We start from the raw sequence: 9354 nt of genomic DNA on the forward strand, positions 1-9354 counted from the left end.
CCCATCGGGTTCATTAATGTCCCTTCGGGGAAGGAAATCTGCCGCCCTTACCCGGTCTGGCCTACCTGTGACTCCAGAGCCACTGCAATGTGATCAACTCTCAAATGCCCTCCGAGGGCAACTAGGGATGGGCAATAAATGCTGGCCAGCCAGCGACAGCCATGTCCCACGAATTAATTTTAAAAAATTAACACCTTGTAATTAAAAGATGACTATTCACAGAAAGTTGTATTTTGGATGCAAGATCTGAGATAACACCGGTGTCCGTGATTTATCCTTTTAGATCACTTTGAAAGGAACCACGGTTTTGTGGTTTTTTTTAGTAAGTTGGGCACCTAGGGAAGGAATAGCGCTGATGTATTTCACCAATAAATTTGGTTGCAGCTGCCTTTCCATGTCGTGGTCTCCCTGACCCAAAGGTGGTGTTTTTATACGGTTCAGCTACCTGGGTGATCCTGCCAGTAGTATATGTGCTTGTCTCAAAGATTAAGCCTTGGGTGTCGAAGGACACAGGGCAGGTACAGTGAAACTGCCCCCCTTTTGCCTGTCTGCTGTTCAGATAGCACTCTCCCCTCTGAGACAGGAGGTTGTAGGTTCAAGTCCGACTCCAGCTCTTCAAAGCAAGAGGAGGTGATGGCCTAGAGGTTAAACTAGCAATTTAGTGATTGCTAGATTATTAATCTGGAAATTCAGCAAATCTTCTGGGGATGCGGGTCGAATTCCACCACAGCAGATGGTGGAATTTGAATTCAATAAAAGATATCAGGAATTAAGAATCTATTGATGACCAGGAAAGCATTTGTCGATTGTCGGAAAAACCCATCTGGTTCACTAATGTGCTTTAGGGAAGGAAATCTGCCGTCCTTACCGGGTCTGGCCTACGTGTTGACTCCAGAGCCACAGCAATGTGGTTGACTTTCAACTGCACTCCAAGGGCAACTAGGGACGGGCAATAAATACTGCCCTGCCAGCAACGCCCATGACCTATGAATGAATTTTTAAAAATTGGCGTTCCAGTGCAGTGCTGAGGGGGTGCTGCCCTGTCGAGAGCGCAGTCTTCCCAATCTGATGTTAAAACTGTCCTGTCCTGAGGAAGATGTAAAGTAAATCCCATAGTGCTTTTTACAAAGAAGAGCAGGGGAGTTATCCCCAACACCCTGGAAAATATTTATCTCTCAATCAACATCGTGAAAAGCGATTGATTGGAATTCTCCAACCTCACCTGGGACTGGGATTATCAGTCCCACTGCAGCGAACATAGATTCGACTGAGCTCCAAATTTTCCATTCTCACTGGCAGAGGGAGTGGGGCATACGAGACTGGAGAATTCTGGCATGATCTGATCATGATCACGTGGTTGTTTGTGGGATCTTGCTGTGCGCAAATTGGCTGTGGCATTTCCCAGCCTGCAACAGTGACTACACTTCAAAACGCATTTCATTGGTTGTTAAATGTTTTGAGATGATCAGACTTTCATTTTTTCAGGATTGGCTGGCCACATCCTCCTGTGTCATGGTGCTTTAGTGGATCTGCTATTTGGAGTTTATTCAATCCTCATTCCCCCTTTCCTGAAACTTTGAGCCTACACCTATGGGGGCGACACTGTGGTTAGCACTGCTGCCTCACAGCACCAGGGATCTAGGTTCGATTCCCAGCTTGGGTCACTAGTGTGGAGTTTGCACATTCTCCCCATGTCTGCGTGGGTTTCCTCTGGGTGCTCTGGTTTCCTCCCATGTGCAGGTTAGGTGGGTTGGTCATGCTAATTTCTTCCTCAGTGTACCTGAACAGGTAGTGGAGTGTGGCGACCTTGGGGATTTCACAGTAACTTCATTGCAGTGTTAATGTAAGCCTACTTGTGACGATTAAATAAACTTTTTAGGAAAAGGGCCAGTGGACTGACAAATGACAGATGGAGTTTAATTTAGATAGATGCGAGGTAATGCATTTTTGTTGATTGAACCAGGGCACGACTGACTCAGTTAATGGTGGGGCGTTGGGGAGAGTTATAGAACAAAGAGATCCAGGGGAACAGCTCCTTGAAAGTGGAGTCACAGGTGAATAGATCGGTGAAGAAGTCATTAGTTTCACTGGTCAGAATATTGAATACAGGAGTTGGGGCATCTTGTTGAAGTTGTACAAGACATTGATAAGGTCACATTTGGAATACCATGTGCAGCTCTGGTCACCCTATTATAGAAAGGATATTGTTAAACTAGAAAGAGTGCAGAAAAGATTTACTAGGATGCTACTGGGGCTTGATGGTTTGAGTTATAAGGAGAAGCTGGATAGACTATGATATTTTTCCTCTGGAGGCATAGATGTGATATTATAAAGGTCTACAAAATAAAGAGGGGCATAGATCAGCTAGATAGTCAATATCTTTTCCCAAAGGTAGGGGAGTTTAAAACTAGAGGGCATAGGTTTAAGGTGAGAGGGGAGAGATACAAGATGGTCTAGAGGGGCAATTTTTTCAAACAGAGGGTGGTGAGTGTCTGGAACGAGCTGCCAGTGATAGTTGTAGAGGCGGGTACAATTTTGTTTTTTAAAAAGCATTTACATAGTTACATGGTAAGATGGGCATAGAGGGATATGGGCAATTGGCATTAGTTTAGGGGTTTAAAAAAAGGCAGCATGGACAAGTTGGGCTGAAGGGCCTGTTTCCATGCTGTAAACCTCTGTGACTCTAGCCCAATGACTCAATCAACTAAGCATAATTTTCATCCTTGGATAATGAAAAAGACACAAAGACCTTTGTGTTTAAAAAATAGCTTTCACAGGCGTGGGACCTCCCAAAGTATTTCACAGCCGATGCAATGAGCAGCATGGCGGCACAGTAACACAACAGTTAGCACTGCTGCCTCATACCGCCAGGGACCCAGGTTCAATTCCAGCCTTGTGCGACTGTTCATTCTGCACATTCTTCCCATGTCTGCATGGGTTTCCTCTGGGTGCTCCGGTTTCCTCCCACAGTCCAAAGCTGTGCAGGTTAGGTGGATTGGCCATGCCAAATCAACCCTTAGTTGCCCAAGGTATGTAGGTTAGATGGATTAGCCACGGGATAGGGCAGGGCGGTGGTCCTGGGTAAGTTACTCTGTCAGAGAGTTGGTGCAGACTTGATGGGCCAAATGGCCTCCTTCTGTACTGTAAGGATTCTAAGAAATACTCTTTGAAGTGTTGTCATCTGTTCTAATTTCAGAAAAGGCAGCCAAGTTGTGCACAGCAAGATCCCACAAAAGCAACGTGATAATGATCTACTCGATGGGCGGAATTTTACGACCTCATTGTGCCCGTTTTACGACGGAGAAAGGTTGTAAAATTGGGCACGATGCGCCTGTTTTCGTGCCCATTCCCATTTTAACAAGGAAACAATCGGCACAGCCGGAAGGGGGTGGGGGGGGGTGCAAAACGGCAATTTGCATTTTTTTGCATTTATCACAATGTCACTGGTGAGCTTCACTCCCAATCGTCCCAGCTCACCCATCTTAACCACCTCGTTCACTGCAGCTGGATCGGTCTGGAAAACACCTGGTGTATAAAAGTCAGATTCAGGAGCTTGGTCAGTGAGAGTGAGCGAGGAAGTAAGTCTCTGCATTCAAACTGCTCTGTGTTGCTCAGAGGGCTTTTGTTTCATGACGGCCACATTGCATTTTGGGTGGGTGGGGGGGGCCTGTGACTATGTGGGGATGGGGGGTGCTGTTGTTGCTTAAATAATGTAAATTTCCACAGAGGGATTGGAATTCCAATGCAATGGGAGAAATCAAGTCCGGATCTTCCTGACCCAACAAAGGTGTTGGAAACCACACTGTGGTAGGAGGTGGGGGTGGATCAGCCCTCCATTTCTAACATATTTAGATTGCCATTACAGTCCAGGCTCATTGAGATCACTGCATCTCTGTACAGCACATTTACTGACTGCAGAGTGATTATGTGTGTGCATATGTATAAGTGTGTGTGTGTGTGTGAGTGTGAGAGTATGAGAGTGTGTGTATGAGTGTGAGTATGTGTGTGTGAGAGAGAGTGTGAGTGTGAGAGTATGTGTGTGAGTGTGTGAGAGTGTGAGTGTGTGTGTGTGCGCGTGTGAGTGACCAGGGTTTTTCTGCAATGGGAATTGCAAAAACTCTCCTTTATTGGTTTACAGGATCCAAGTTGAAGGGTAACTTTAACTGTGTTAATGGCAGGCTGAGTTTAGCTTGAGGTGCCCTGAGCGATGTTCCCCAAACACTGAACCCACTGCCTCACTCCCTCACTGACACTCACAGTCCCTCAGTCACTCACAGACACTCACGTTCACTCACTCACATTCGTTGACACTCACTCACTTAGTAACATCCATACCCTCTCTCCCTCACTCACTGACAGTCCCGTAAGTCTCTCACTCACTGATATTCAATCCCCCAGTCACTGTCTCTCACTGACTTAGTAATATTCATTCCTTCCCTCCCTCACTCCCTCCCTCTCTCACATTCATTCACTCTCTCACTCACTCATTCCCTCCCTTTCTCACACTCTCTCCCTCACTGACAGTCCCACAATCACTCTCTCTCACTCAGATACTCTCACTCTCTCCCTCCCTATCACACTCTCTCTCTCACCAAGTCCCTCACTCCCTCAGTCTCTCTCCCCCACTGACAGTCCCTCAGTCACTCTCTCCCTCACTATAGTCCCTCACTCACGCTCTCTCTCTCACACTCTCTCACACTCAGTGACACTCACACTCTCTCTCCCCCACTGACAGTCCCTCATCCCTCCCTCCCTCACTCTCTCTCCCTCACTGACAGTCCCACTCTCTCCCTCCCTCCCTCACTCTCTCTCCCTCACTCTATCTCCCCCACTGACAGTCCCTCAGTCACTCTCTCCCTCACTGACAGTCCCTCAGTCACTCTCTCCCTCACTGACAGTCCCTCACTCATACTCTCTCTCACTCCCTCCCTCCCTCACTGACAGTCCCTCAGTCTCTCCCTTCCTCACTGACAGTCCCTCACTCTCTCCCTCACTAACAGTCCCTCAGTCTCTCCCTCCCTCACTGACAGTCCCTCACTCTCTCCCTCACTGACAGTCCCTCACTCATACTCTCTCTCACTCCCTCCCTCCCTCACTGACAGTCCCTCAGTCTCTCCCTCCCTCACTGACAGTCCCTCAGTCTCTCTCTCCCTCACTGACAGTCCCTCAGTCTCTCTCTCCCTCACTGACAGTCCCTCAGTCTCTCTCTCCCTCACTGACAGTCCCTCACACTCTCTCTCCCTCCCTCCCTCACTGACAGTCCCTCAGTCTCTCCCTCCCTCACAGTCCCTCAGCCTCTCCCTCCCTCACTGACAGTCCCTCACTCTCTCTCCCTCCCTCAGTGACAGTCCCTCACCCTCTCTCCCTCCCTCACTGACAGTCCCTCAGTCTCTCCCTCCCTCACTGACAGTCCCTCACCCTCTCTCCCTCCCTCACTGACAGTCCCTCACCCTCTCTCCCTCCCTCATTGACAGTCCCTCACTCTCTCTCCCTCCCTCAGTGACAGTCCCTCACCCTCTCTCCCTCCCTCACTGACAGTCCCTCACCCTCTCTCCCTCCCTCAGTGACAGTCCCTCACCCTCTCTCCCTCCCTCACTGACAGTCCCTCACTCTCTCTCCCTCCCTCAGTGACAGTCCCTCACCCTCTCTCCCTCCCTCACTGACAGTCCCTCACTCTCTCTCCCTCCCTCACTGACAGTCCCTCACCCTCTCTCCCTCCCTCACTGACAGTCCCTCACTCTCTCTCCCTCCCTCAGTGACAGTCCCTCACCCTCTCTCCCTCCCTCACTGACAGTCCCTCACCCTCTCTCCCTCCCTCAGTGACAGTCCCTCACCCTCTCTCCCTCCCTCACTGACAGTCCCTCACTCTCTCCCTCCCTCACTGACAGTCCCTCACCCTCTCTCCCTCCCTCAGTGACAGTCCCTCACCCTCTCTCCCTCCCTCACTGACAGTCCCTCACCCTCTCTCCCTCCCTCACTGACAGTCCCTCAGTCTCTCTCCCTCACTGACAGTCCCTCACCCTCTCTCCCTCCCTCACTGACAGTCCCTCACTCTCTCCCTCCCTCACTGACAGTCCCTCAGTCTCTCTCCCTCACTGACAGTCCCTCACCCTCTCTCCCTCCCTCACTGACAGTCCCTCTCCCTCCCTCACTGACAGTCCCTCACCCTCTCTCCCTCCCTCACTGACAGTCCCTCTCCCTCCCTCACTGACAGTCCCTCACCCTCTCTCCCTCCCTCACTGACAGTCCCTCAGTCTCTCTCCCTCACTGACAGTCCCTCACCCTCTCTCCCTCCCTCACTGACAGTCCCTCAGTCTCTCTCCCTCACTGACAGTCCCTCACCCTCTCTCCCTCCCTCACTGACAGTCCCTCAGTCTCTCTCCCTCACTGACAGTCCCTCACCCTCTCTCCCTCCCTCACTGACAGTCCCTCACCCTCTCTCCCTCCCTCAGTGACAGTCCCTCACCCTCTCTCCCTCCCTCACTGACAGTCCCTCACCCTCTCTCCCTCCCTCACTGACAGTCCCTCAGTCTCTCTCCCTCACTGACAGTCCCTCACCCTCTCTCCCTCCCTCACTGACAGTCCCTCACTCTCTCCCTCCCTCACTGACAGTCCCTCAGTCTCTCTCCCTCACTGACAGTCCCTCACCCTCTCTCCCTCCCTCACTGACAGTCCCTCTCCCTCCCTCACTGACAGTCCCTCACCCTCTCTCCCTCCCTCACTGACAGTCCCTCAGTCTCTCTCCCTCACTGACAGTCCCTCACCCTCTCTCCCTCCCTCACTGACAGTCCCTCACCCTCTCTCCCTCCCTCACTGACAGTCCCTCAGTCTCTCTCCCTCACTGACAGTCCCTCACCCTCTCTCCCTCCCTCAGTGACAGTCCCTCAGTCTCTCTCCCTCACTGACAGTCCCTCACACTCTCTCCCTCCCTCCCTCACTGACAGTCCCTCAGTCTCTCCCTCCCTCACTGACAGTCCCTCAGTCTCTCCCTCCCTCAGTGACAGTCCCTCACCCTCTCTCCCTCCCTCACTGACAGTCCCTCACTCTCTCCCTCCCTCACTGACAGTCCCTCAGTCTCTCTCCCTCACTGACAGTCCCTCACCCTCTCTCCCTCCCTCACTGACAGTCCCTCTCCCTCCCTCACTGACAGTCCCTCACCCTCTCTCCCTCCCTCACTGACAGTCCCTCTCCCTCCCTCACTGACAGTCCCTCACCCTCTCTCCCTCCCTCACTGACAGTCCCTCAGTCTCCCTCCCTCACTGACAGTCCCTCACTCTCTCTCCCTCCCTCAGTGACAGTCCCTCACCCTCTCTCCCTCCCTCACTGACAGTCCCTCACCCTCTCTCCCTCCCTCAGTGACAGTCCCTCACCCTCTCTCCCTCCCTCACTGACAGTCCCTCACTCTCTCCCTCCCTCACTGACAGTCCCTCAGTCTCTCTCCCTCCCTCACTGACAGTCCCTCACCCTCTCTCTCTCCCTCACTGACAGTCCCTCACCCTCTCTCCCTCCCTCAGTGACAGTCCCTCACCCTCTCTCCCTCACTGACAGTCCCTCACCCTCTCTCCCTCCCTCACTGACAGTCCCTCAGTCTCTCTCCCTCACTGACAGTCCCTCACCCTCTCTCCCTCCCTCACTGACAGTCCCTCACCCTCTCTCCCTCCCTCACTGACAGTCCCTCACTCTCTCTCCCTCCCTCACTGACAGTCCCTCACCCTCTCTCCCTCCCTCAGTGACAGTCCCTCACCCTCTTTCCCTCCCTGACAGTCCCTCACCCTCTCTCCCTCCCTCAGTGACAGTCCCTCACCCTCTCTCCCTCCCTCAGTGACAGTCCCTCACCCTCTCTCCCTCCCTCAGTGACAGTCCCTCACCCTCTCTCCCTCCCTCAGTGACGAGCTGCTCTATTAATAGCCGGATGAAGTAGCAGGGCCAGCAGCTGGTCCCAGTCTGAAACAGCCCGGCCACCGCACCGAGCTGGGAGAGAGCCCGGCCCGGGGGACGGGAGCCCGGGGGACGGGGGGAGGCAGTGACCGCCGATGATGGAGCCGGGGGCTCCCTACCTGAACAGCCAGGCCCTGGTGTCGCCGCTGGGTCTGGCCCGCTGCCTGCAGACCCTGTGCGGCTGCATCGCCCTCAGCCTGGTGGCCCACGACGGGGGCTTCGGGGCGGCGCACGGGCACTTCTGCATGTTCACCTGGGGCTGGTGCCTGGCCCTCAGCGCCCTGATCCTGTCGCTGGAGCTGACCCGGCTGCACAGCTGCCTGCCGCTGTCCTGGGACAACTTCACCATCTCCTTCGCCACGCTGGCCGCCCTCATGTACGTGTCGGCCACGGTCATCTACCCGGTCTACTTCGTGGAGCTGGAGTGCCAGCGCTGCCGCTCCAGGAACTTCAGGATCGCCGCCACCGCCTGCTCGGCCCTGGCCTGCCTGGCCTACGGGCTGGAGATCCACCTGAGCCGGGCCAGACCGGGACACCTGGCCGCCTACATGGCCACCGCCTGCGGGCTGCTCAAGGTGGTCCAGGCTTACGTCGCCTGCATCATGTTCGGGGCGCTGCTGAGCGGCAGTGACTACACCCGCTACCCGGCCACCCAGTGGTGCGTGGCCGTCTACTCCCTCTGCTTCACCCTCACCGCCCTCCTCATCGCCCTCAACGTGTCGGGCAGGGCCGGCATGCTGCGCTGCCCCTTCGACAGGGTGGTGGTCCTCTACACCTTCCTGGCCTCCCTGCTCTACCTGAGCGCCGCCATCATCTGGCCCGTCTTCTGCTTCGACCCCAAGTACGGCTCGATGGAGAGGCCGGCCGGCTGCTCCCTGGGGGACTGCCCCTGGGACAGCCAGCTCATCATTGCCATCTTCACCTACGTGAACCTCATCCTGTACACCGTGGACCTGGTCTACTCCCAGAAGATGCGCTACGTCGCCGAGCCCTGAAGGAGGGACGCCCTCATCGTGACTGGCTTCCAAAACCCAAGCGGCGGCGGGGTTGGGGTTTGGGGGGGGTGGGGGAGATGCAAACAAGGAGAATGGCCCGCTCTCGCCTGAAGCAACAAGACTGCAACCTCATCTCATCTGCAGAGTCAGCCCATCCTGCAAGTTCAAATGCAATCGACTCCCCCTTCGGTTGATAACTTGGAAACATTGTTGAACTGCCTTACCAGGGGTGGGCACGGTAAGAAGTCTCACTACACACCTGGTTAAAGTCCCAACAGGTTTATTTGGAATCACCAACTTTCAGAGGGCTGTCCCTGCGTCAGGTGAGTGGAGAGGTAGGTTTGACAAGCATCGCATATATCAACCAAGACACAATTGCAATTTGACAAGCACCACATCTATAGACCAAGACACAATTGCA

General features: G+C 53.9%; 1 protein-coding gene across 1 annotated transcript; it reads left to right on the plus strand.

Moving 5' to 3' along the window:
• Positions 1-8021: 8021 nt before the first annotated feature.
• Positions 8022-8968, plus strand: myadml2 (myeloid associated differentiation marker like 2). Its single transcript, XM_080209459.1, has one exon. The coding sequence runs from the start codon at positions 8034-8036 to the stop codon at positions 8931-8933; it is 900 nt and encodes a 299-aa protein (XP_080065585.1). The 5' UTR covers positions 8022-8033; the 3' UTR covers positions 8934-8968.
• Positions 8969-9354: the final 386 nt, after the last annotated feature.

The sequence above is a fragment of the Carcharhinus amblyrhynchos genome, chromosome 21, assembly GCF_965287045.1.
Source record: "Carcharhinus amblyrhynchos chromosome 21, sCarAmb.v2.hapA, whole genome shotgun sequence".
In the NCBI taxonomy this organism is placed as follows: domain Eukaryota; kingdom Metazoa; phylum Chordata; class Chondrichthyes; order Carcharhiniformes; family Carcharhinidae; genus Carcharhinus; species Carcharhinus amblyrhynchos.

Bases quoted from the DNA above. Each gene is read 5' to 3' on its own strand.
- myadml2 (XM_080209459.1), top strand. From the start codon at position 8,034: ATGATGGAGCCGGGGGCTCCCTACCTGAACAGCCAGGCCCTGGTGTCG.